The following is a 26,649-nucleotide window of genomic DNA, read 5'->3' as shown; positions in this document are numbered from 1 at the left end:
CGTACAACGTTTAATGAAAGGGCTCAAGTAAGCCTATACTAAAAGTTAACTGCATAAGCAAAAAGAAAAGATACAAGGGAGAGAAAAATCTTTCAAAACTCTGCTCTGGAAGAGATTATGTATGACAGGATGGCCCTGTTGACGGAAGAGAAGATGAAGCAGCAGACGAAATAAAAACACCAGGGTGGCCCCGGTGATGGGAAAGAAGAAGAAAGGGAGGTAAAAAGAAGCACCAGTGAAGGAAGAGAGGAGGAAGCAGGGATACTTAATCCCCGCATCAACCCTGACTCCTAACACGAAGGTGCCATATTAGCGGCGCTCGCGATTGAGCGGATGGTACTAACGACGAGAAACCCCACTGCTGTCGCACCAAAAATCTGACACGCCTAGCACCTGCTTCGAATTTTGACTGAAAGAGATAGAGACATCGCTCCCACCTTGTGAAAGCGGAGGATTGTCTTGAGTCTATGTCTCCCCTATCCAGATCGCGCCACCTTGAGTCTCGGAAGGACCCAGTGCCTCTGGAGCGAGTGTGGTTCCTTCACTCCCACTTGTGCCTCAAACATATTACTCTAAGGATTGATTGCACTGGAGATGAAGACTGGGAGCACAGCTGAAGGATTAGGAATTTGAAGGGGCCGAAGGGTTTGTATGTAAAGGGAGTAACCTCCTATCCTGCTTCTTATATAGAGGGCAAGTTGGCGGCATTTAATCTACGCAGGTTCCCCAAGAAATGCTACAGACGAGACGGTTTTTGCTCAACTCCCAACACCGTCTACAACCATAAGATTTGGATAGCCTCGTAAAGGAGACATATTCAAGTCGCACCTCGAGCAATGAAACGGCAAAGACGGAGTGTGAGCAAACCTAAGAGGGGTGTCCCGTAATCCGGCGCAGCTCCCAGACAAATGAAAAGACACCGATACTAATGAAGGGTAAAGCTGGGCAATCCATAATATAGGCCCAACATCACCAAAACCCTCCTCCCCAACCAAGAGGTTAGGCAACAGGATTTTAAAGGGCAACAGGATTTTAAGGGGCTATTGTGGGGTCAGAGAATTTACGACCCTGACCCACTTTACATTAAGGCCCAGGGCCCAAGCCGAGGAGAACAATTGCCGAGGACGCATAGTGAAAGTCCCAAACAAGACCTAAGGATATGGCCGAGGACAATCTTATGCTCGGCACCTCACAGATCGCCTAAAGGAAAGGACGAACTCAGTGCAGGGGCAGGACAAGTGAGAAAGTTGCCAATACTGTAGTAAAGAACTCTGCATCTGACAGGCCCATACTCTTCACCGTGCCATTCAGTTTTTACAACCACCCCCAACCACTCTAGGTATGGACTGATAGGACAAGTCTCTACCCCAGAAAGTGGAATTGACACGTGGACACAGGAAGGAAAGTGAATGCTAATATAAAAGGGAAAGAGAACAAAAAGGGGGGGGGGGGGACCAAGAAGTCTGGGAGGAGGAGGAAAGGAGCATGAATCTCCTCGGAAGAGGTTTGAAGACCGGAACTACTCAAGTCGCACCAGAAGAAGGTTTTGCTAGATACGCTGGGTTCACCCTCGTACAAAATTCATAGGAACCAAGGCTAACTGCTGTCCGGTGACCAAGGGTTAGCCTTACAAGCCCACTCTCTACAAATTATATTGTTTGGGCCCTTGACGTGCGAACCCCTCACTATTTTGTGGGTCGCTATGAATTGTGTTCTTACACCTTCCTTGGCTTGAAATACAAAGCAAAACTTTCGAATTTTAAGAAGAGAGAGATTAAGTTTCTGTTTGACAAAGATTATTTTTGCCAACTTATTTTACTATTTAGCTTATTTTTACTACTATATATGGGTCCCACTGCACTTTTGATACTATTTATGGATCCTACTATACTATTTCAACTAACTTTTACCTTTATCTATAGTACTTTTAGCAAAAAAATTTCAGTTTTAGCAAAATAAGCTGATCCCAAACGGACCCTAAAGAAGAAACTATATGCTTTGATTGAATTTTTCCAGAACATCTCTTACTTCCTTTGGTCAAAATCATCATGATCATGCATGCACGCGCGCGCACACACACACATATATATAAAGAGAGAGAGAGAGATGAAAATTCCCAAATTTAGACTTTGTCGTTCATAAACTTTGTCCTTCATAAATTTATGAATTTTTACTATAAATAGATTGTTTACATTATCAATACTACAAATAATAATATGATATCATATGGACCTATTTACAAACGAACAAAATCAAATCTTAAGTCTACATAAGTATATTAATGTTAAAATAGCCTTATATTCATGAGCTTGTTCATAGACACATTATTACGTTTAAGCATCGCTTGTTTTATAGTTAAGCTTAAACTTAACCTAATCTTGACTTGTTTGTTATGTAGATTAATATATATAAGCTTTGTCTTGAGCCGAAGTTGGTTCATTTACAGTTAGATTCCAACGAGTTAATCAACAACTCATCCAATGCACAATCTAGAAACTTTGAGGAAGTAAATGTGGGTTGGCCACAATCCTTTGCATCAATCTTCTCATAAATTACAATTGTCTTGTTAAGGTAGAAACATACTAATATAACTTTGTAATCTACTATTCACAACTTGTCACTTTGACAATTGAGAAATGTTTCGTAAATATTTTTGTGGCTTTAAAGTCATTGGTTAGTCTAATGCATTGTTTTTACCATTATACTGCTAGATTTGGGACTAATGGATGGTTGTATCAATTAATAGAAGAGCATAATTATCTTGTCCAATATCTTTTAACAAACAACTTATTTTATGAACAAGTTAGAATATTTGAGGGAGTATATGCGGTTGTACCATTATATGATTGTTGATCCACTCTCCTATTTACTTTTGTACCATTATAGTACTGCTAGATTTGTAGAAAATTGGACTAATGGTTTCAACAATCAACATAACTGCTTGTCAAGAACTGTGTAGCTTGTAGCTCATGGGCATTCCTGATTTCACCCACAGAATTGAACTTTGATTTAAATCCCTTCTCTGCTGATTTGAAAAAAAAAAAAAAAAAAAAAAAACAACAACAACAACACAGAAGAGCACTATATCTAATTTACAGTTTGGCCAAGGGTTTTGGGGCTCAATTATAGCTCCAAAGATCAAAATCAAGAACAATGAAAAAGATTGGCTTTACTGGTAATAAGCTTGTTGTTTAGATGTTCAAAATTCTGCCCATAAAGCAGAATATTAACACAATATAAGTTTGACAGTATATAGATGCCACGATATTGACACAATATAGTGATGGTAACAAAATTTTATTAATGCTACATAGTGATGATGAAGCACAAATTTTTATTAACCCCTTGTTGGCCTGATCTCAATCCCTTCAACAATAAGGCCAGACTTCCCTGAAAGACATTTTACCTCCTTAAGTCCAAACTGCAGTTCATCAGCTTCTCCTCCCTCATTGAAAAACTGACCCAACTCAATCTCTAACCATCCATCATTTCTCTGCTTGGGACGTGAAGTGTGCTGCTGCTGCAGCAGTACAACCTGGTCTTGCTGCCCTGGCTCCACGGCAGGCAGGCCCAAACCAACAGTCTGTTCATAAACTTCACCTCCTCCAGTTGTTCCAATTGAAGCCGTTGGAAGATGGTAATTAAATCCATGGGCTCTGCTCGTCAACTTGTACACAAGGTATGCAGAATAGTTTGTTTTTGGAGACAGCATGGAAGTACTTATCTTGCCATTGATGTCAAACCACCACACAAAACAAAGTTCAGCTACCTCTGAGAACCTGTTTGGTTTTTACAATGTACAGAATTAAAAACTAAATGAAAAGCATAAAATTAAAAAAAGGAGTACTAAAATAGAGCAGGAATAAATTTGGAATTATGTAGAGACCTGGATTCAGGTAGAGAAACCCATCTCCAGTACCGGGAATCGTCACCCCATGCAATGGTTAGCTCCCTTGCAGAAAGAAGGTAACATTTCTTACCACTCAATTTGTCCAAGAAAAAGCTCTGCTAGAAAGAAGAAAGAAAGAAAGATGAGCAGAGATATGGCTATATTCCCTGATTGTGGTACAACTTAATTCATGCGTGATCAGTGATATATCACATAACAAATTTAATCCATACAGAATTTCGAGAGTCTTGATCACATAACCAAAGCCGCACACAAAATTAGAGAAATAGAAAATGTTTAAATAGTTATAGCATACAATAAGGACCAACATTCAAGAACTGACCCCACATTTCTTACTACGCTTATTTTCATTCAACGAATTCAGAAACAGAGTTCAGAGTTTTAGAATTGGAAAACTGTCCCTTTTAAAATGTTTGAAACTGGAATTGAACCTACGTATATAACTTACTGAAGCAAATCAAACATTTAAAAAGTTATTTAACTCAGGATAATTATGGGATTGTTTGCTTGGCTAATACTACCTTTTTAGCGTCATCGATTAGGATGGGGTTATCGGAGAGACTGAGGTAGAGCTGTTTCTTAGAAGAGAAACTCAAGGAATCCGATGATGATGATGATCGAGCAATGATGGCTTGATAATCGGACGGCAAGAAGCTCTCCCAGACAGCGTTGGATTCAGCAGCCGCACGGAATATAGAAGAAACCGCACAAGCTCTGCAGGCATCCTTAGGAGTGGTCAATGCTATTGTGTTCGATATGCATCCCTCTGGTAACACTGAAATGTCCACACCGCAGGCGCAGGGAGGACCACTCCTTTCTCCCTCTTTCTCTTTTTCCATCATTTTCTTTTCTCCTCTGTTTCCCTGTCTCGCTCAAAAAAGAAAACATACAATCCTCATTTTTTTTGGCTTTAATTCTTATTGCTTAATGGTTAAGTTTTTGTTCTCTCAATGGCCGTAGGTAGGTTTGACTTTTTTTTTTTTTTTTTTGAAACTGGTAGGTCTGATTTTAAATGTCCTAGGGCCCTTCGAATTTATTAAGGAATGTTCTAAAATTTATTTTAAGGGTAATACTACAATCACAAACTATTTTATAAATTTTTGTTGTGATCAACTTTGACTAGCTCTCATTTGGGTTTATTACAAACATTACTTTTGTAATTACCAATAACCATTTATTATATCAACAGTTCGTAAAAAAAAAAAAAAAAATTATTACAAATTTTGTATCTCTAACATTTTTCTTATTTCAATATAAAGATGTTCCTGGGTAAGGTTTGGTCATATTGCCCGCCAATTTGTCACTTGACTTAACTAGTCCAACTCTATCAAGTCTTATAAACCCAAAGATGTTATTAATTGGTGGGATACAAGTTGTCTACCGGCAAGCCTTCATATTTCAATGGTAAAATGAGTCCGCATTACCATCCTCCTCATTGATGGTGGCACGTCGCAGAGATATTGATAGATTTGGTAGAAATTTCACTAGATTCAATGAAGATCTCATCAACTTGGTGTAGATATCGTCAAATTTAGTAAGATCTTTGTTGGATTTGGCAAGATTTGAATCGTAATAAATGGTGTCAAGGCATACAAGGATGAACAACAAAAAGAAATTGGGGGTTGGTTGGAGTCTTGTTTTAAATTTTTTTTTTTTTTTTTTAAGAATCAAGATGGAGTTGTTTTATTAAAATAAAGCTAAGAATCATCACAAATTATAAAAAGTAAAACCTCACGAGGGTGAGCAACAATTTTTCCACTTCGCTTGACATGATGAACAAATGTTACCTTTCTAGAAAGGGAAAACCACCACTCAAATGTTAGTTGATTTTGTTAGGTTCTAAAAGTTTAGAACAATTGGCAAATCGTGAACACACAAGAACATACAAACATGGGTGTTTGTATTTTGTAAAGGCCAAAGAAAGAAGTAATCCGTGAACTCGGAGCTATTATGGGGTCGTGGTAGTAAGTTTTCTACTCGAGGTAGCAATAGAATGTTAATGGTCTAAGTCGCTATTGTACAAACTTCAATTCTTTCATAGTGGTTTTGCTATTTTACCTTGAGGATAGCCAAGTTAAATCCTCCCTAGATTTTTTACCGTTTTGGTTTTCCTAGATTATCATATTGTTGTGTTATTTATTATCCGCACTTTACAATAATATGATATATTTGTGTTAACCTAGATTTGATTAATTTGACTAAGTTATCACTTGGTTAAATAACTATGTTAATCTGGTTGTGTTTTAAGGGGTCTAAAAACGTACAAGTGGTATCAGAGCAGATAGCTCTTTTATTTTAAATTTTTTTATCTAAGAGCTGATCCTTGACCTCTGTTGTCATGGATAATTTGAAGTGTCTTTCTGATCATGTTTCTGCTCGTGTTTCTGTTGATCTCATTAATGCTTGTGAAACTCTCCGTAAGGAATTATTGAAATCTATGAAAATTGCTAAGAAATTCAAGAAAGAGTTAAAATTAGTTAATCTTGAAAAAGAAGAATTGATTGTTAGATTAGATGAATCTAATAAAAAGATTGAATTTTTGAGAAATCAAATTTCCTCTCAAGATGAGAAGATGAAAAGCTTAGAACAAGAGTTAGTTGAATCTAAAGATAAAATTGAAAATTTGACTAATACCAAGCCTGCTGTTGTTAACAAAAGTGTTTATGTTTCTCTTAAGTCTAAAGCTGAAAAGGTTTATATACCTCCTTTCAAGAGGAATAATAAAGAAAAGACTTATTTTGTTAGGTTAGACAAAGGTAAAAGTTCTGATGTAGACGCTGAAGTTTCTAAACCTATGTCTAAACCTACTGTTAGAGAGCATAATTAATCTGTTTTTGTGCCTACCTGTCACCTTTGTGATGTTGTTGGTCATATTAGACCAATTTGTTCTTTGTTGAGGCAAAAACCGAAATCTAAGACTAGATTTGCTGTTAGGAATACTGATGTTCCTAAATTTGTTCTTGTTTGCCACTTTTGTGGTGTCTCCGGTCACATTCTTCTTAATTGTCATAAATTGAAATTTAACCATTTTGTCTAGGATATGTGATGATATTTCTCCTACCATAAGTCCATATAAATTGTTTCATATTCTTTTGAAAAATTTAAGCTTGTTAGCTTGTGAAAGGAATTTGCAGGATTTCAGTCTCTCTCAGAAGATTGGTGTAATCCCTCAAATACACTCTACCTCTCATGGATTTTCACCTACAAAGCCAAAGACTCGTGTTATATGGGTGAGAAAAGATTCTTTAAAGTGAGTGTTGTTTACTTGTCCCTAATTTAATTCTTTCAACTGTTTGTGGACATATTTTGTTTTTGTTTTTGGTCATTTTTGTCTTTTTTAGGTTGTTTTTTATTTAAAAAAAAAAATCAAAAACATTGAAAATTTTCAAAAAGATAAAAATATTTTATTTTATGTCTAGTATTATTTTTCTTGAGGATTACATGAATTATGATATTTTTCTCTTGGTTTAGAACATTCTTGACATTGTGAAGAAACTTGAATAGTATGTGTTATATATGTGCTAAGCTATTTTGATTTTGTATGAGTATGTACTAGTTTGTACATGTACTCAAGGGTTAATTAAGAAATTGATATTTCTTATTTGTGTACCCTCTATAGCTTAGTTAAGTACTGTCATGCATTGCATTTTTAATCATTTAGGATAATGTGTGCTTTTTGTTTTTGGTTATAATTTTTTTTTTTAAACCAAAAAGATTTTTATGTTTTGTATTATTTTTCTTGGACTTGTAATCAAGGATGGCCAATTTATCTTTACATAACATGTCTATGTACCTAGTTTAGCTTGGATGAGCTTATTTATTGCACTTTACTAGTTGAAACTTTGTAGTATATGTTGTGTGGAAAAGATATTTATAGTTTTTTATCACATGCTTTTGATTTTCAAGTCACATGCTTTTGATTGTAAGGACGAAAAAATCCTAAGAGAAAGGCATAAATAACTATCTCACCACTGTTTACTAGCCAATCATGAACACTTTAGTGCATATCGTAAGATTTTGTGTTCAAGAAAGTGTAGCACATGCACAAAAAAAACATAAGGTGTAGCCTCAGCTTAAATAATTAAAATTGGTGTGTACATTATTGAGTTATAATGAATTCTATTCTAAATAAAATTGGTGTGTATAATATGAGGCAAATTAAAAAATATATACATGATTGCAAGCTTGTTTTCTAAGAGATGTGGGAGTTATACGATATAACTCTTTAGGTAATAGTCACTTTCAAATTCATGTGATGAATTTTGTAGAAACTATGCTTGATTTCTATTCACATACCGCCTCACATGTATTTCAAGCTTTTGCTAGTTGCACACACTACACAAGTTACTCTTTGCTAAACTTAGTACATGCTATTGTGTGTGATTTTGGTTTGGCCAACCAAGTTTGAAAATTCCTTAAGTTTTTGTAAAACATGTTTGATGCTTGAAAATATAAGGGTCTTGATTGAAAATCTTAATTTTGGGAAAACTGGGTTCAAAACAAGTGTTTTTGAAAAAGCATTTCATCTCATACTTATGCATTTTATTTATAAAATTCAATGCTTTGAGGAGTTTCTGCGTAAAAATGCTCTGTTTTTCAAAAAATTGATTTTTCCAGATTTATGATCGATCGAATCTATTGCTCGACTAATCGTAATTGCGATAAAAGTTTTGGTTTGAATCTACCTAGCTCGATCGGTGCTCGATAGATCGAAACTGAAAATTTTTCAGTTTTTAAGTTTTTGACCAAATTTTTTTCATGCATCATTTATGTTTAGGATTCACATGCATTGCATTGTTTTTTGTATCCATCTTGCAGTTTTGCAGTCATATCTCTCATTATTTCACACATAACATGCATACACTTTACTAAATTGGGTACTCAACTTGATTTAAAAATTGATTGATTAATTTTTGAGTTATGTACTTTTTAGTATATGCTATTTTTATTTGTGAACTGCAGAAAATATTTTTCTTAAGAGATATAATGGATAATCAATGTGCAAGTATTTTCTCTACTCATGCAACTGTTTATGGGTCACATAGTGTTAGGTTTGCATTTATTGAAAGAGAGAATATTTTCTTCGTGTGTATCCTCAACTTTGTTTTTAAGTTTGGTTTGTGTGTCTTTATTTTCACCACCTCCTAAATTTTCCCCAAAACTATTTTTCCCAAAACTTGTTTTGTTTTTCCTATTTTTATAGGGGGGAAGTTTGTTTTTAACCTTTGCTTTCATAAGGGGAGTTGTCTCTATTTTCTATAGAGTTGAATTGTTTTATGTTCCCTTAATTCTCTATTTTCTCTTGGCTTTTGTTGTGTATGTTGTCTATTTACTCTTTGTATGAGTTGTCTTTGTCAATACGTGACAAAAAGGGGGAGATTTAGATGAAATGTGGGAATATGTGGGAATTCTATTTGTTTTGTTTATGGGGAGATAAAATTGTTTTTCAAAGGGGTAGAATATAAAAACTTTTTGATGTATCTAACTTAATAGGAGAGTTAGTTTACTTTTGTTTTTATATTCTGTTTCATATTATTATTTATACGTCTTTCTTTCCACACATGCGGTGATGTGTTTGTTGAGTGTTTCAGGAAAGACAGGTACATTCTGATTAAGACCTTCTACCTCTTCTTGCAACTTCTAGGTTACGAGTCTCAGATTGAGATTTGTGATGTAATTGGACATTTTATTGTAATGGGTTGTTCTTGAATTTGAGCATTTCATTTTGTATGAAAGTTTTGTCATGAATTGACAAAGGGAGAGATTGTTAGGTTCTAAAATTTTAGAACAATTGACAAATCGTGAACGCACAAGAACATACAAGCTGTAGAAAGAAGATTTCAGAATTTGTCTTGTTCGATCGATCGAAAAACAGTCTCGGTCGATCGAAAGTCGTATCCGTAGAATTTTAATTAAGCCCAAATAGAAATTTAAGCCCATTAAAGATTAGGGTTTTTGATTTACTTCTTCCAGTATATAAAGAAAACCCTAAGCACGTTTTATAGGGCTTTTTAGAGAGAAAAGAGTGTGCCTCTTTTATTTAGGGTTTTATACCTAAAAAGCTCTCTCATATTTTCTACCAGTATTATTACTTGAAGAATCTCAAGATTTAGTGTTGTAGAAGTTGCTGCCTTATCTAGTCATCAAAGGTGCTGATGATTTAAACCTTCAAGGGTGGTCTTGGAGTCACAAACAGGAGAGTTTGTGTTGCTAAACCTTTAGGTGGGATCTCAAAGTTACAAACGTGGATGTTTGTGTTTTGCAAAGGCCAAAGAAAGAAGTAGTTTGTGGACTTTGAGCTATCATGAGGTTGTGGTAGTAAGTTTTCTACTTAAGGCAGCAATAGGATGTTAGTGGTTTAAGTCGCTATTGTACAAATTTCAATTCTTTCATAGTGGTTTTGCTATTTTACTTTGAGAATAGTCAGGTTAAATCATTCCCAAGTTTTTTACCGGTTTGGTTTTCCTAGGTTATTATATCGTTGTGTTCTTTATTTTCCGTACTTTACAATGATATGATATATTTATGTTAACCTAGATCTGATTAATTTGACTAAGTTATCACTTGGCTAAATAACTAGGTTAATCTGGTTATATATTTAGGGGTTTAAAAACGTACAGATTTGAACACTCTATACCCAACATTTATGACCACATTATGGCTCTTAATTTAGATGATTCCGAAACATGTGATTTTGTTAGATTCGAGCCTAAGTTTTTTTTTTTTTTTTTGGGATAATTTGATAGCTAATGGTGGAGGGATTTAAATCCTGGATGTCTTTCTTGAAAGTACCATGAGATGTTAATTAGTTTAGGTGCAAGGCTTTTGGTAAACCTAAGTTGGACAACCCCACATTTAATACATGATTTTTTTTTCTTTTCCAAAGAAGGTCTTGAGAGCTCTTAATACACTCAAAGCATCTGTAATTTATTTTGGTAATTTTATATATGATTTATTTGGTTTTTATCCAACTCATTCCAATTGTGTTTTCAAAACTTTTCTAATTTATTTGGTTTTTATCTAACTCATTCCCATTGTGTTTTCAATGTTTTTAATTTATTTCTAATACATGTAAGTATAAAATGTTTGTATTAAAAAACAAAAAAAAAACCCTCAACTTGTGCTTAGTTTGTCTACTTTTTTAATTTTTAAAAAAGAGTAAAGCTAGTCATACAATAAAGTTTATTCCAAATTCTTTTTTTTTTTTCATTCTCGTTTAGGAGCCATTTATTTTTTTTAGCAAATGTTAGGAACTATTTAAGTCCTACATAAAAAAAGAAAAAAAAGAAGAAGAAATTATTTAATTCTTATAGTACACATGTGATAGTACAATATTTGGCAGGTATCTATCAATCAATCTATAATCTATAATCAATCAATCAATCAATCAATATATATATATATATATATATATAAAAAGAGGTCTCATGTGAGAAAGTATGAAATTTTGCCAAGTGACTCATTATATACAAAAAGAATTAAAATATTCTTAAGTGTTATATCAAAGATAAAGACAAATTAAATATTGACTTTTTGTTTTATTTGGTTCAATGTTTCAAGACCTTTCTAATTAAAAATTAAATAGTTTTTGTATCATTCAGTTCAATGTTTCAAGACTTTTCATCACTCACAAATACATACAAAACTCTTTGTATTTTAATTCACAATTTTCATCTCTTGCACTTCTACCCCTTTATATATATCTATCCATAGCCTTTCATGTTATTCTATGTCAAATATACACAAACCAAAAACGATGTCATTTACTTTTAATTTTTTGACAATACCTACCTATCTCTAATATTGTTATTTCATCTAATCCTAATCGTATGAGTTGGCTATAACCAAGTAAAGGGAGCTTGCATTTTATATTAAGTGACAATGGCAATTACGATTTTGATATTAAGGTCGGACTTTATGAATTTGTGGGTTTTGTAAATGATGTGGTTAATTGTAGGTGTTTGGGATGTGTATTTTGTTTTAGGATTAAGGAGAAAGAGAAAAACACATTCTATATCAACTTTTATTCTATAATATTCCTTCAAATTGTTTTTTTTTTTAATTAAATAATTATAATAGATATGTGTGTACAATTTATAATGGGTCATTCTATGGTACCCCAATAAAAAAATGGGGGGTAGGGTACCCACCTAAATCTAAACCATGCATTCTAATGCTTTTAATCTCAACCCTTTAAATAATTTAAGTGGGTTACCATTTACCAGTAGAATAGGTTAGGGTATAAGTTAAAAATAAAATAAAAATTCTTTCTTTCTCTCTTATTCTTTCAACTCTGCTTCTCTTCGCTGATCTTCACCACGTCTGCCCCCAAATCTCATGTAACCATTTTTCATCCATTTTCTTGAATTTTATCCTCTAGGTTTGTGCTTTTGAATGGTGGGTTTAACCATTTTTTTCTCTATTATTTATGTTGGGTTGAACTTTGATTCAAATCCCCTCTCCGCTTAAAGTCAGCGAATAAAAATAACACTACCCCCACCAACAACATAGTGTGGGTTTGGTATCCAAACAGACCCATAGAAAAGCACTAATAAGTAATATCTAATTTACAGTTTGCCCAAGGGTTTTGAGTCTCAATTTTAGCTCCAAAGATCAAAATCAGGAACAATGAAAAAAGTTGGTTTTACCGGTAAGCTTGTAGTTTAGATGTTCACAATTTGTCCATAAAGCAGAATACTAACACAATATAAATTTGACAGTACATCAATAACGTAGTATTGACACAATATAATGATGATAACACACAAAGTTTATTAATGCTACATAGTGATGATAAAGCACAAATTTTATTAACCTCTTGTTGGCCTGACCTCGATCCCTTCAACAATGAGACCAGACTTACCCCAAAGATCTCTTACCTCCTTAAGTCCAAACTGCAGTTCATCTTCTCCTCCCTCATTAAAAAACTGACCCAACTCAATCTCTAACCACCCATCATTTCTCAGTTTGGGACGTGAAGTGTGCTGCTGCTGCGGTAGTACAACCTGGTCTTCCTGGCCTGGCTCCACGATAGGCAGGTCCAGACTAACAATCTGTTCATAAACTTCACCTGCTCCAGAAGTTCCAATTGAAGCCGTTGGAGGAGGGTCATCAAACCCATAGGCTTCCTCCGTCAACTTGTACACAAGGTAAGCGGCATAGTTTGTTTTCGGAGATAGCATGGAAACACTCATCTTGCCATTGATGTCAAACCAACACACTGAATGAAGTTCAGCTACCTCTGGGAACCTGGTTGTTACATTTACATAATTAACAAAAATGAAAAGCCTAAAATTAAAAAAGAAGTACTAAAACAGAGTAAGAACAAACATGGAATTATGTAGAGACCTGGATTCAGGTAGAGAAACCCATCTCCAATATCGAGGATCGTCACCCCATGCAATGGTCAGCTCCCTTGCAGGAAGAAGGTAACATTTCTTACCACTCAATTTGTCCAAGAAAAAGCTCTGCTAGAAAGAAGCACATATATGGTCATATTCAGCATCGTGCTACTATTAATGAAATCTTTCATAATTTGATCTCAGAAATAGTAGGTTTTTTGTTATTGATTCTGCTATTCTATTCGCTGATGGTGCTACAACTTAATTCATGCACGATCACATAACTAATTTAAACCAAACACAATTTCAAGAGTCCATAGTGAAACCAACCCACCAATCTTGCTCCTTGCTTCCATGTGGATCAGACTTACCAGGTTATTAATTTTCAAAAACTGTTGGCCATGTGAAGATTAACTATTGAGTTTCACGGAGGCTAGCATAGCATACAATAAGTATGTGAACCAAAGCCTCACACAAAATTGGAGAAAAATATAGAAAGCTCAAAAGCTAACTTGATAGTTTGTAAACATTTTGTAATGAAATTTGTTGTAGTTTTAGCATTACCCTTATGATTTGATCAAGAACTAACCATATCACATGTTCAATGTTAGTGTGTGGTTGTTAGGGATCGTATTACAATTGTATTCTACTGAGAAGGAGAGAAATCAGTTAGCGACAGTTAGTGGCAGTTATTGACAGCTGTGAGTTGGTTGTGACAGTTGGCCAGTGGTTACTGTGTCAATCAGTTGTGGTCCGTTTGGATTGAGGGAGAGTAAAGTAGAGTAAAGTAGACTTAGCTTAAAATTAGCTTATTTTTAGCCAACTCTACTCTACTCTACTCTCTTCTACTCCCCCTCCTTCCCCCCTCAATCCAAACAGGCCATTAGAGTAGGGGATTAGGGAATTGCTGAGTGATGTATAAAGAGGGCATTACTGATTGAATGAAGATTTAAGCAATAAGAATGTTCTAAATTCAGTTCAATTCTTTTCTACTCTCTCTCTCTCTCTCTCTCTCTCTCTCTTGGAGGACCAGCTGACCTTGAATACAGCTAGATACATACATTTCTTGATTTCCACACTTAACAGTGGTTGTGATGGGTATAAGGTTAGAACTCTTGGTGTTGATATGTATAATTATACAAATTGTGTCTATTCCAAAGGAGTGCAAGCTTTTCTATAAGTATCACATGATTCACGAACACATTAATGCACAAGATGGACGATTGTGATCTTTGCCATCCACAATTAGGACCAGCATTCAAGAACTGACCCCTTATTTCTTACTATGCTTATTTTCATTCAACAAATTCAGAAACAGAATTAAGAGTTCTAAGAAGTGGAAAATTGTCCCTTCAAAATTTTTGAAATTTGAATTGACTTGTATATAACTTACTGAAGCAAATGAAATAGTTACAGCAAATCAAAAAACGATCAGTTATTAACTTAGTATTATTTATGGGATTGTTTGCTAATACCTTTTTATTGCCGTCGATTAAGATGGGATTATCGGAGAGACTGAGGTAGAGCTGTTTCTTAGAAGAGAGATTCAAGAAATCCGATGATGATGATGATTGAGCAATGATGGCCTGATAATCGGACGGCAAGAAGCTCTCCCAGACAGCGTTCGACTCTGCAGCCGCACGGAATATAGAAGAAACCGCACAAGATCTGCAGGCATCCTTAGGAGTGGTCAACGCTACTATGTCCGATATGCATCCCTCTGGTAACACTGAAATGTCCACACCGCAGGCGCAGGGAGGACCATTCCTTTCTCCTCCTTCCCCTTTTTCCATCATTGTCTTTTCTCCTCTGTCTGTCTTTCTCTCTCTCTCTCTTTGTCTCACATACAAATATATATATATATATATATATATATATATATATTTATATATATATATATATTTATATATATATATATATATATTTTTTTTTCAGTGGCTTTAATTGCTTATTTCTTAATGGTTAAGTACTTCGGTTTATGTTTTCTCTATGGTCATAGACAGGTTTGAATTTTTTTTTCCCCCCCTCTTTTGAATGAGGTAGGTTTTATTTTAAATGTTGTAGGGCCCTTTGAATTTGTCAAGTTATGTTTTAAAATTTATTTCAAGAATTTATTTCAAGAGTAATGCTATACCCATAAATTATTTTACAAACTACTACTGGATAGGTTTCATTTTAAATGTTATAGGGTCCTTTGAATTTGTTGAGGTATATTATAAAATTTTGGGATAATAACACTCCCCCCCACTCCCTTGAGGTTAGAGAAAATGACACTCCACCTCAAACTCAAAGGGAAAAAATATTTTTCCCTTGTTGACATTCAATTGACCAAACTTTGTTATAATATAAATAATATTGTGAACTATTTGTCCTTCCTCCTTAATGATGGTGGCACGTTGGAGAGATATTGACATATTTGGTAGAAATTTCACTAGATTTGATAGATCTCATTAGATCAACGAAGATCTCGTCAAATATAGTGAGATTTTTGACGGATTTGGTAAGATCTAAACCTTGAAAAAATGGTGGCAAGGCGTACAAGGATGGATGACAACAAGAAATGGTGGGTTGGTCAGAGTCTTTTATTTATGTGAAATGTTAACCAATGTGTTTAGGAACTATTTTTAGAAACATTTTATTGAGAAAATGATAAAACAATAAATACTGTTGATAGCTTTTTATATTTCTAATGAAATGTTAACCAATGTGTTTAGGAACTATTTTTAGAAATATTTTATTGAGAAAATGATAAAACAATAAATACTGTTGATAGCATTTTATATTTCTAATGAAAATTGCCTCAAAACTTTCCTGTTATAGTTTATTAACAATTGCCCTAAGGACATTTGTTAACATGGCCCATTCTTTATTTATTTATTTTATATAAAATCAACATGATGTTGTTTTATTGAAATAAAGCTAAGAAGCATCATGAATTATAAAAGGTAAAACCTCATGAGGAATGTCTTCAAGCTAGACCTAAAGGTCCTCTACATCTTTGGCCTTTCTTGCCAAGGCATGTGCAACAATATTTCCACTTCGCTTAACATGACGACACAGTTTACCTTTCTAGGAGGGTGATGTCGTCCAATTTTTGTAACAAAAATTGTAGTGTAGATAAGGTTGTCGTTCCACCGAGAAAAGGAAAACAAGAACACGTCAAAAACACCAATAATATATATATATATATATATATATATATATAATATGATTGAAACTTAGGAAAAAGAAATTTTGGTAAAATTCAATAATTAAAACCACTAGGGCGTTAGGGTTTGTCCACCAATACTATTAAACATTCACTATCAATCCAATTTAGTACACAATTGGGTAAGTAAACACATAAACGATCTGATTGGAAGATTTAGAAATAAGTTTTAATAATAGAACTCTCTTTTTTGTTGATTATATTCATCAACTGTTCTAACAATTTAGTCTAGAAAATAATAAATTTGCTAAAAAAACTCAAGAACAACGCATACCCTAGAGGCAATATTATGGCAAAAGTGATTATAAAATCTTATTCTAACAATAAGAAGATTCAAGAATAGACTTATGAAAGAATTAGAAATTAAATATCAATCTAGCAAAAAAATTATGAAAAGAGAACAATTGATTTCAATAATAAAAACATGAAAAACATGCTTGAATTGAATAGTGGACAACTTACAACATTGGGGATTCACCCATAACCCTAGCTTAGGTTCATAAGCTTCCATAGAAAATCAAAACTCTCAAAAATTGATGCAAAATAAGGTTTCCTAGCAGCCAAAAACGTGGCTGCCCTTGTATCCCTTTAATATTTATAACATTCAAAACCCTAAAACACATGCTCCCCAAAAAGGAAAATATAAAATGTCAATTTCTATTTTTCAATAGTGGGTCAACTTGGTTTTGGCCTTGAATATGTCAGATTCTGAAGTTTTGGTAAACTACAAAGTTTTAAATCTTCAATTCCTCTTTCCATGGAGAAATTATAAGGTCCACATGGAGGACAAGTGACGTGGTCTACCATTCCACTATAAAACTTCCACCTGTTTAAAATTGTTAGTTAGAAAAAAATTTTTAAACAGAAATTAATTACTGACTCAGCAATTTTAAATAAGTGAAAGTTTTTTAGTGGAATGGTGGACAAGTGATGTGGTCCACCAGAGGACTCTATAATTTCTCCTTTCCATGGCCTCATGAATCAAGTCAATCTGACATTAAAATAAAAAGATATGGCTAAAATACCAAAACTGGTCAGAATATTTCCATTACAGGATTTTTTTCATCTTTGGCTCAAACAAATTTCTCTCTTTCCTTTTATGTTTCCACACATCTTTGACTCACTAAATTCTTCAAAAACCACTTCTCAATTGATCTTTACCCTTAGATTCTCTTGACTTCATGTCTGCATGCTTAACTCATTAGTTTAAATCTCCTACAAGAGAAAAATAAACGTAATAAGTATATTTTAGAGAAAACTTACAAACTCTCAAATTTACATGTAACTGTAGGAATAAACAAAAAAGAGATGTGATAATGCCTACCAAAACTAAGAAAATATTGTACTTTTAAGCTATAATCAAAGGGCTCGAATTGACATTAATTGGTTTAAATGCTTTACACCCACCATTGATCGTCACATTGTGGCTCTCAATTTTGATGACTACGGATAAGGCAATTTTGTTAGATTCGAACCTAAGTTTTTTTGATAATTTGATAGTTAGGAGTGGAGAGATTTACCTGGATGTCTCTTTTGAAAATATTATGAGATGTTAATTAGTTTAGCTACAAGGCTCTTGGGGAGCCTAAATTGCATAACCCTACATTATATGATTTTTTTTTTTTCAAAAGAAGATGTTGAGAGCATTTAATGTGCTCAAAGCATCTGTAATTTATTTTGGAATTCTATATATCATTTATTTGGATTTGTCTAACTCATTCTAATTGTGTTTTCAAAACTTGTTTGATTTATTTGGTTTTTATCTCACTCATTCCAATTGTGTTTTCAAATTTTTTTAAAAAAAATTTTATTTCTAATACATGTAAGTATAAAATGTTTGTATTAGTGTTTTTTTTTCCCTTTTAATTTAGCTTATTTATTTGTGTACAATTTTTAACATACTAACTCTTTTTAGCTAGGTAAGTGCACTTAAAAAAAAAAAAAAAATCAGCTTGTGCTTAGTTTTACCTACTTTATATATATATATATATATATATATATATATATATGTGGGGCCCAATAATTTATGGGTCAGGTCCACTTGCTCGTGGGAAGTCCAAAGGCCCAAGCCAAAGAAGGCTACGGCCCAAGCTCAATAACATAAAGCCCAAATGGCCCGGAGATGTTGCCGAGGACAGTTCAGTCCTCGGCAAACCCAAAATTCCACCGAGAAGAAGGGCAAAAACGGTATAGGACCAAACTGGAAAGAAGATCTAAAATATCTCGGGAAAGCTGCCCTTATTACCCTTCCCAGATAAGACTCTACATCCAGCAGAGCCGGATTCTTCGGCTTTATCAACCACCCCCAATGATTCTGGGATTAGACTGACGGCACAAATATCAGTCTTGGAAAGGTTGACCCTACACGTGGACGAAGGACAGCGAGCGTCGGCGAGTATAAAGGAGAAAGTAAGTAATCTGGATAAAGGGACTGGGGACAATGGAGAAAAAACCAGAGACTCCCATCCTACCTCAAGGAGAAAAACTCCAGGGGTGAAAACCACTTAACGATGTATGCACACCACAGAAAGAAAAACCACCGCCGGATAACCGGAGGAAGACCTTAATGATCCTCGGACTAAGTCCGAGGAGTCCAACCCCTCAGGATGTGACGCTATAGGGTTTAAATGTTCAAATCCAACTCCTTTTTTCTACATGAATTCCTCTAAAAACAGGACCGGACCATCGCCCCGTGATCAAAGACAAGCCTTTCAAGCCCACTCTCTACAAATCATATTGTGAGGGATTTTTCATGTACGAGCCCAACATCATTATTGGGCCGTTAAATAATCGTGTCCCTACAATTGGCGCCGTCTGTGGGGAGGCTTGCGCGTTGGCACAGGTGGCGTTCGAGTCAACTCTCTAGCAAGCAGAGATTCGCGGGTTTTCCCCCATCTCCGACGACATGCAGTTGTTATTCCGACATAAACTTGTGCCAGGGCTTACGTCCTGTAGCGCCAACAGCACGGGCAGCTCTAGGGGCTTCCGACCCCAAGTCAGCTCTCCCCGCCATGGTCAAGGGGCTGACCTGCGAAAAAGCAAATAAGTACAAAAAACTACTCAAAAAGTTTTGGACAGAACCAAGGTCTTGCATGGTCCTCGGACTAAAGCCTACGGGGAAGCCAAGTACTCAAAAAGTTTTGGATAGAACCAAGGCCTTGCATGGTCCTCGGACTCGAGCCTATGGGGAAACCAAGTACTCAAAAAGTTTTGGACAGAACCAAGGCCTTGCATGGTCCTCGGACTCCAGCCTACGGGGAAACCAAGTACTCAAAAAGTTTTGGACAGAACCAAGGCCTTGCATGGTCCTCGGACTCAAGCCTATGGGGAAACCAAGTACTCAAAATTTTTTGGACAGAACCAAGGCCTTGCATGGTCCTCGGACTCAAGCCTATGGGGAAACCAAGTACTCAAAAAAGTTTTGGACAGAACCAAGGCCTTGCATGGTCCTCGGGCTCAAGCCTATGGGGAAACCAAGCACTCAAAAAAGTTTTGGACAGAACCAAGGCCTTGCATGGTCCTCGGACTCAAGCCTATGGGGAAACCAAGTACTCCGAAAAAGTTTTGGACAGAACCAAGGCCTTGCATGGTCCTCAGACTCAAGCCTACGGGGAAACCAAGTACTCAAAAAGTTTTGGACAGAATCAAGGCCTTGCATGGTCCTCGGACTCAAGCCTATGGGGAAACCAAGTACTCAAAAAAGTTTTGGACAGAACCAAGGCCTTGCATGGTCCTCGGACTCAAGCCTATGGGGAAACCAAGTACTCAAAGTTTTGGACAGAACCAAGGCCTTGAATGGTCCTCGGACCCAAGCCTCTGGGGAAACCAACTACTTATAAGGAAAAACTACATTACAGGGACCTTAGGATTTATCCGAGGAAAACTCTCCACTAGCAATTGGGGTAGTTCCTAAATTGCGAGGATTCTCAAGTCTGCTTTCGAATCTTCAGCACCAAAGGGATCGATGCAATATAGAGCAATATGTCGCCTGAAAAACGATCGGGGTTCCCTACTGCTCAGTCAACTCCTCGGATGGATTATTTAGAGATTATCATTCTCGGACGGTATTCTCGCACTTATCACAGAATATTCAGTTGTTACCTCGGTTAGTTTCCTAAGTTTAACTTACTATGAATTATCGTCGTAATGCCTGGTAGTGTTGGTAAATCAGAATTAGTTGGATTATGTTTCAAGGTTTCCTGCTCTAAGTATCATTGAAGAAACACACACATAGAGCACACCCTTTCACAAAATAGTGTTGCAAAAAGAATAGTATTCAAAACAGGTAAATAAATTCCCCTTTTTACTAAAACAAAGAAATAGTACAGCGTACAATGAAAAGCTGGAATCAGCTTATGTCAAAGCTTACTACATAATTGAAAATGAAGAAACAAGAGAATAAGGCAAAGCCGAGGAGGCAGTACAGACGAGAGGTTGGCTTCTAAAGCTAACCACATAATCAATAGGAAAGATACAAGAGAATAAGATAAAGCCGAGGTGGTGGCACAGAGGAGAGGTTGGCTATTGCTTCAAGACCTTGTTCTTCCTCAATGCTTTTACATGCCCACAACTCAGGCAGCAAAAGAACCCAGCTTGGGGCCTACACCGTCGAAGAAAAGGTGCAGAGAGAGCCCAGCTTCAGGCTAGCGTAGCTGAAGAAAAGGTGCATGAAACCCAACTTGAGCCTCACACCTCTGAAGGAAAGGTGCAGGGAGCCGGAAGTTGAGGAGCCTTCACCAAAAATTTGCCTGCAACAAGGCAGAGGCGATGATGGCGGAGAATCTTTCTTCTGACACACCAAAATTCTGGCCTGAACAGAACCTGCTTCGGATTTTGACTAAAAGGGGGAGAAACACCCTTTCCCCTCTGTCGAAACGGAATATTCTCTTGAATTTATGCCTCCTTTGCCCGTACCTCACTATTTTGAGTCTCAGGAGGACACAGCGCCTCTGTGGCGAAGAGAGTTCCTTTTCCCCAACCCTCGCCTCAAACATGTTATACTAAGGGAGGATAGCACCGGATATGGGAGTTGTGATGTGGGAGGAAACTGCAGGATTTGTGCGTAGGTAAAGCAACTTTCTCTCCTATTTATTTAAAAAGATAAGGTGGTGGCATTTAATTCACGCAGCGTCCCAAGGAACGCTACAGACAAAAGGGCTCTGGCTCAATTTCCAACGCCACCTGCAACCATGAGATTAAAGGAGTCTCGTGAAGGCGCACCTCGAATACTGGGACGCCAAAGAGTACCGCTTGACCAAAGACTACAGAAATACCTCTTAATTTGTGGGCCTAGTGAATTCGCGGCCCAGGCCCGTTCTACATGGGGGCCCAGGAACTATGGCCCACGCCGAGGAATAGCCGTTGCCGAGGACAGGGAGAAACTTAACTCAAAAAAGTTTTGGACAGAACTAAGGCCTTGCATGGTCCTCGGGCTCAAGCCTATGGGGAAACCAAGCACTCAAAAAAGTTTTGGACAGAACCAAGGCCTTGCATGGTCCTCGGACTCAAGCCTATGGGGAAACCAAGTACTCCGAAAAAGTTTTGGACAGAACCAAGGCCTTGCATGGTCCTCGGACTCAAGCCTATGGGGAAACCAAGTACTCAAAAAAGTTTTGGACAGAACCAAGGCCTTGCATGGTCCTCGGACTCAAGCCTACGGGGAAACCAAGTATTCAAAAAAGTTTTGGACAGAACCAAGGCCTTGCACGGTCCTCGGACTCAAGCCTACGGGGAAACCAAGTACTCAAAAAAGTTTTGGACAGAACCAAGGCCTTGCATGGTCCTCGGACTCAAGCCTATGGGGAAACCAAGCACTCAAAAAAAATTTTGGACAGAACCAAGGCCTTGCATGGTCCTCGGACTCAAGCCTATGGGGAAACCAAGCACTCAAAAACTTTTGGACAGAACCAAGGCCTTGCATGGTCCTCGGACTCAAGCCTATGGGGAAACCAACTACTTGGATGACAAAACTAGGTTTTGGACAGAGCCAAGGCGTTGCGAAGTCCTCGGACTCAAGCCTATTGGGACGCCAACTACTCGGATGGGGAAAGCCCTCGGCTCAAATACTGTAAAATGTTAAGGCCAATAAAAGTGTTAGGATGATGGCGAGACGCCGCACTATTCGGTAGCCTAAGGGGGCTGTTCATTTTTGCGGGTGATATGTCTTCGGATGATTACTTCCTACACCGCATAGAGCATCCAGTTCTAATCTCGACATTGTTTTGGGTAAGTATTGTTATTCACAGGTAGGCATTGCTGTGTCAAACAATTCTATTAAAGTTATAGTGACATCTTTTTGTTAGCAAGTATTTTGGCCTTAGTTATCATTGATTGAAATGCTATACTATTATGCCGAGCAGCGCTTGCAAATTTGTAAAAACATAGAGACAGAACATGCGAAGTAAGATAACAACAATTTTTATTAATATGAAAAATTATTACAACGTACAAAGAGGGGCTTAAACAAGCCTATACAAAAGGTGAACTGCCGAAGCAGCGATAACATCCGCAATACAGATAAGTAAACAGTCAGGTGTCTTTTAAACTCGTCTTCAAAGTCTCTCCAATCTTTGCCTCAGTATTGCTCATATTGAGAGAAGAACCTGCTTTAGAAAAAGATGAAGGAGAAGGAAGAAGAAGATGAAGGAGAAGGAAGAAGAGGATGGAGGAGATGAATGAGGAAGATGGAGGAGATGAATGAGGAAGATGGAGGACATGAGTAAAAGAAAGAGGAGAAGAAGAGGGAAGAGATGAAAAGAAAGAGAAAGGAGCAAAAGAGGGAGAATGAAAAGTACCAGGATGGACCTGGTGGTGGAAAGAAGAAGAAGAAAGAGAGGCAAAGGGAGGCGCCAGTGAACGAAGAGAGGAAGAAGCAGGGGCACTTAGTCCCTGCCCCAGTCCTGACTCCTAACACACTGGTGCCATGTTAGATATGCTCATGAGAGAGCGGGTGGTACTGATGATGTGCTTCCTCGGCTCAGTCACGCCGAAAGTGTGACGTGACGAGTCCCTGCTTCGGATTTTGGCTGAAAGGAAGGCGAGACAAATCTTGAGTCTCCGCCATCCTTGCCCTGACCGAGCCATTTCGAGCTTCGTTAGAACATGGTGTTTCTGGGAGGGGAATGATTTTTTCATTGCTTATTACTATGGGGAGTGTATTTCAAGTTAAGGTATAACCAGAGAGTAAAAGTAAACTCCGGAAGGAATCTAAGGGTTTCAAATTTCGGGGGGACTAAAGGGATTCATCTGTGGGAGAAACAACTCTTGTTTCTTCTCTTTATATAGGGGACGAAGGGGAGGGTACTTAATATGTTCAAATCCCCAAGGAGATCCACCAACCAGAATATGCCCGTTCCGCTCCCCCACGCCATCAATAACTGTCAAATCCAAGAGGTCTCGTGAAGGGAAGACATTAAAGACACGCTTCGGATAACCAAACGTCATAAGCGCATCGTGAACAAATTAAGAGGAACGTCTCGTGGACCGGTACATTTCCTGGGCAGATGAAGAGTCGCCAACGTCAGTCAAAGGCTGAATTAAGTGAGCCATGATAAAGGCTCGGTATTACCAAAACCCCCCTCTCCAACCAGGAAGTCAGACAGCAGGATTTTAAGGGGCTATTGTGGGGCCCAATAATTTATGGGTCAGGTCCACTTACTCGTGGGAAGTCCAAAGGCCCAAGCCAAAGAAGGCTACGGCCCAAGCTCAATAACATAAAGCCCAAATGGCCCGGAGATGTTGCCGAGGACAGTTCAGTCCTCGGCAAACCCAAAATTCCACCGAGAAGAAGGGCAAAAACGGTATAGGACCAAACTGGAAAGAAGATCTAAAATATCTTGGGAAAGCTGCCCTTATTACCCTTCCCAGATAAGACTCTGCATCTAGCAGAGCCGGATTCTTCGGCTTTATCAACCACCCCCAATGATTCTGGGATTAGACTGACGGGACAAATATCAGTCTTGGAAAGGTTGACCCTACACGTGGACGAAGGACAGCGAGCGTCGGCGAGTATAAAGGAGAAAGTAAGTAATCTGGATAAAGGGACTGGGGACAATGGAGAAAAAACCAGGGACTCCCATCCTACCTCGAGGAGAAAAACTCCAGGGGTGAAAACCACTTAACGATGTATGCACACCACAGAAAGAAAAACCACCGCCGGATAACCGGAGGAAGACCTTAATGATCCTCGGACTAAGTCCGAGGAGTCCAACCCCTCAGGATGTGACGCTATAGGGCTTAAATGTTCAAATCCAACTCCTTTTTTCTACATGAATTCCTCTAAAAACAGGACCGGACCATCGCCCCGTGATCAAAGACAAGCCTTTCAAGCCCACTCTCTACAAATCATATTGTGAGGGATCTTTCATGTACGAGCCCAACATCATTATTGGGCCGTTAAATAATCGTGTCCCTACAATATATATATATATATATATATATTTAATTTCAAATATTCATTTGATTTTAGTACCTTTAAAAAAAAAAAAAGTAAAGCTAGTCATACCATAATTTTTTTTTTTTTTCAATACAATAAAGTAAAGCTAGCCATAAAATAAAGTTTATTCCAAATTATTTTTTAAGTAAATGTTAGAAACAATTAGGAACTATTTAAGTCCCATAGAAAAAAAAAATTTAATCTTATTGACTTACTAGCCTTATCACACGTGTTTTGCGCGAGCAGTGGAACTTTTTTTTTTTTTTTTTAAGTGTCATAATTTCCTTTATTTTATTTTATTTTGAAGACATGGATTAGTAGGAGAGTGTCCTATTTGGTAGACCTTTTAAGTGGAGTTGGAGATATATTTTTACTTGGTTGTCCTTAAGTTTTTTCCTTGTTAAACACAAGGTTTAGGGATATTTCTGAACCACATAAAAGTTCAGTCCAAAAGAGGAATCTTTTTATAAATAGTATAAATAGTCCATGTGGGTTAGTATGATGTTTGGCATATATTGATAGAAAAATACAAATCCTTTGTCAAAATTTTCATCATCCACTTTATGCTTTTATTAATCCATATGATATACAGCAACGAATTAAGTCAATTTTTTTTGAGAAACGAATTAAGTCAATTTAACGTGTTGAAATCATTAAAAAAAAAAAAAAATTCAATGCATTTTCCCTTTTCTATTACATTGTACGTATGATATGTATCATGCTGCCTTTAGTCGCATAAAAACTTCATTTAAGGGAATCTTAGGGGTTATACTTTTAACCCTTAAAAAAGGCTTTTTTCTATGAAAAAAAATTATAGAATTTAAATCCCCATGGAAATATCTTTTGAAATGATTTTATGGAATCATTACCTCTCATATAAACCCAAACATACTGTTAATTGGTGGGATACAGATTTTCAATAGGCAAGCCTTCATATTTTCAATGGTCAGATTAGTCGAAGTTACTGTCCACCTTATCATTGGTGGCACGTCGGAGAGATAATGACAGATTTGGTAGAAATTTCACCAGATTCAGTGGAGAGATCACATCAGATCGGTGAAAAAAATGGTGGCTATACATACAAGGATGAACGACAACAAGAAATGGTGGTTGGTTGGAGTCTTTCATTTATTTATTTATTTTTTATAGAATCAACTTGAAGTTGTTTTATTGAAATAAAGCTAAGAAGCATCATGAATTACAAAAGGTAAAACCTCAGGAGGAACATCTTCAAAGCCAGACCTAAAGGTCCTCTACATCTAGCCTTTCTTGCGAAGGCATGTGCAACAATATTTCTACTTCGCTTAACATGACGAACAAATTTTACCTTTCTAGAAGAAGAAAACCACCACTCGAACTGATATTAATTGGTTTGAATGCTCTACACCCACCATTGATCGTCACACTGTGGCTCTCAATTTTGATGACTCTAGATCAGGCAATTTTGTTTGATCTGAACCTAAGATTTTTTTGATAACTTGATAGTTAGGGGTAGAGAGATTTAAATCCTGGATGTCTCTCTTAAAAGTATCATGAGATGTTAACCAGTTTAACTACAAGGCTCTTCACAAGTCTAAGTTGCATAACCCTACATTTAATACATAATTTTTTTTTTTTTTTTTTTTTTTTGAAAAGAAGGTGTTGAGAGCATTTAATGTGCTCAAGGCATCTGTAATTTATTTTGGTAATTCTATATATGATTTATTTGGTTTTTATTCAACTCATTCTAATTGTGTTTTCAAAACTTGTTTGATTT

The 26,649-nt window shown here is 36.6% G+C and overlaps 2 protein-coding genes across 12 annotated transcripts in view; both read right to left on the bottom strand.

The window, feature by feature from the left end:
- LOC126700400 (F-box protein PP2-B10-like) overlaps positions 1-26,649 on the bottom strand; it is a 110,072-nt gene that overhangs the window by 9,559 nt on the left and 73,864 nt on the right. The window contains exons 1-3 of one of the 11 annotated variants that reach the window (XM_050398536.1): positions 4,432-4,820; positions 3,887-4,008; positions 3,536-3,779 (exon numbers count right to left, since the gene is read on the bottom strand). The exons of 1 other annotated variant lie outside the window; for it this stretch is intronic. In XM_050398536.1, coding sequence (XP_050254493.1) covers positions 3,536-3,779; positions 3,887-4,008; positions 4,432-4,752 — 687 coding nt within the window. In that variant the 5' untranslated portion in view covers positions 4,753-4,820. Of the gene's footprint in view, positions 1-3,146; positions 3,780-3,886; positions 4,009-4,431; positions 4,823-26,649 lie in introns of those variants that run through there. 9 more of the 11 variants (XM_050398535.1, XM_050398540.1, XM_050398537.1 and 6 more) reach the window with 9 other exon arrangements.
- LOC126700402 (F-box protein PP2-B10-like) lies at positions 12,540-15,092 on the bottom strand. The gene is made up of 3 exons (XM_050398551.1): positions 14,727-15,092; positions 13,259-13,377; positions 12,540-13,159 (listed from the first exon to the last, which is right to left on the bottom strand). The coding sequence occupies exons 1-3, from the start codon at positions 15,045-15,047 to the stop codon at positions 12,721-12,723; spliced, it is 879 nt and encodes a 292-aa protein (XP_050254508.1). The 5' UTR covers positions 15,048-15,092; the 3' UTR covers positions 12,540-12,720.

Source organism: Quercus robur, chromosome 9, assembly GCF_932294415.1.
Source record: "Quercus robur chromosome 9, dhQueRobu3.1, whole genome shotgun sequence".
Lineage (NCBI taxonomy): Eukaryota > Viridiplantae > Streptophyta > Magnoliopsida > Fagales > Fagaceae > Quercus > Quercus robur.
The sequence above is the reverse complement of the archived record's forward strand: the minus strand, read 5'-3'. Positions and strand labels throughout refer to the sequence as shown.

What these genes read in the sequence shown, in the direction of transcription:
- LOC126700402 (XM_050398551.1), bottom strand. Translation starts at nt 15,047, where the DNA reads ATGATGGAAAAAGGGGAAGGAGGAGAAAGGAATGGTCCTCCCTGCGCC. An exon ending in TAATCGACGGCAATAAAAAG is followed by an intron (nt 13,378 to 14,726) that starts GTATTAGCAAAC and finishes TCTTTCTAGCAG; the next exon opens with AGCTTTTTCTTGGACAAATT. An exon ending in GTTTCTCTACCTGAATCCAG is followed by an intron (nt 13,160 to 13,258) that starts GTCTCTACATAA and finishes TGTAACAACCAG; the next exon opens with GTTCCCAGAGGTAGCTGAAC.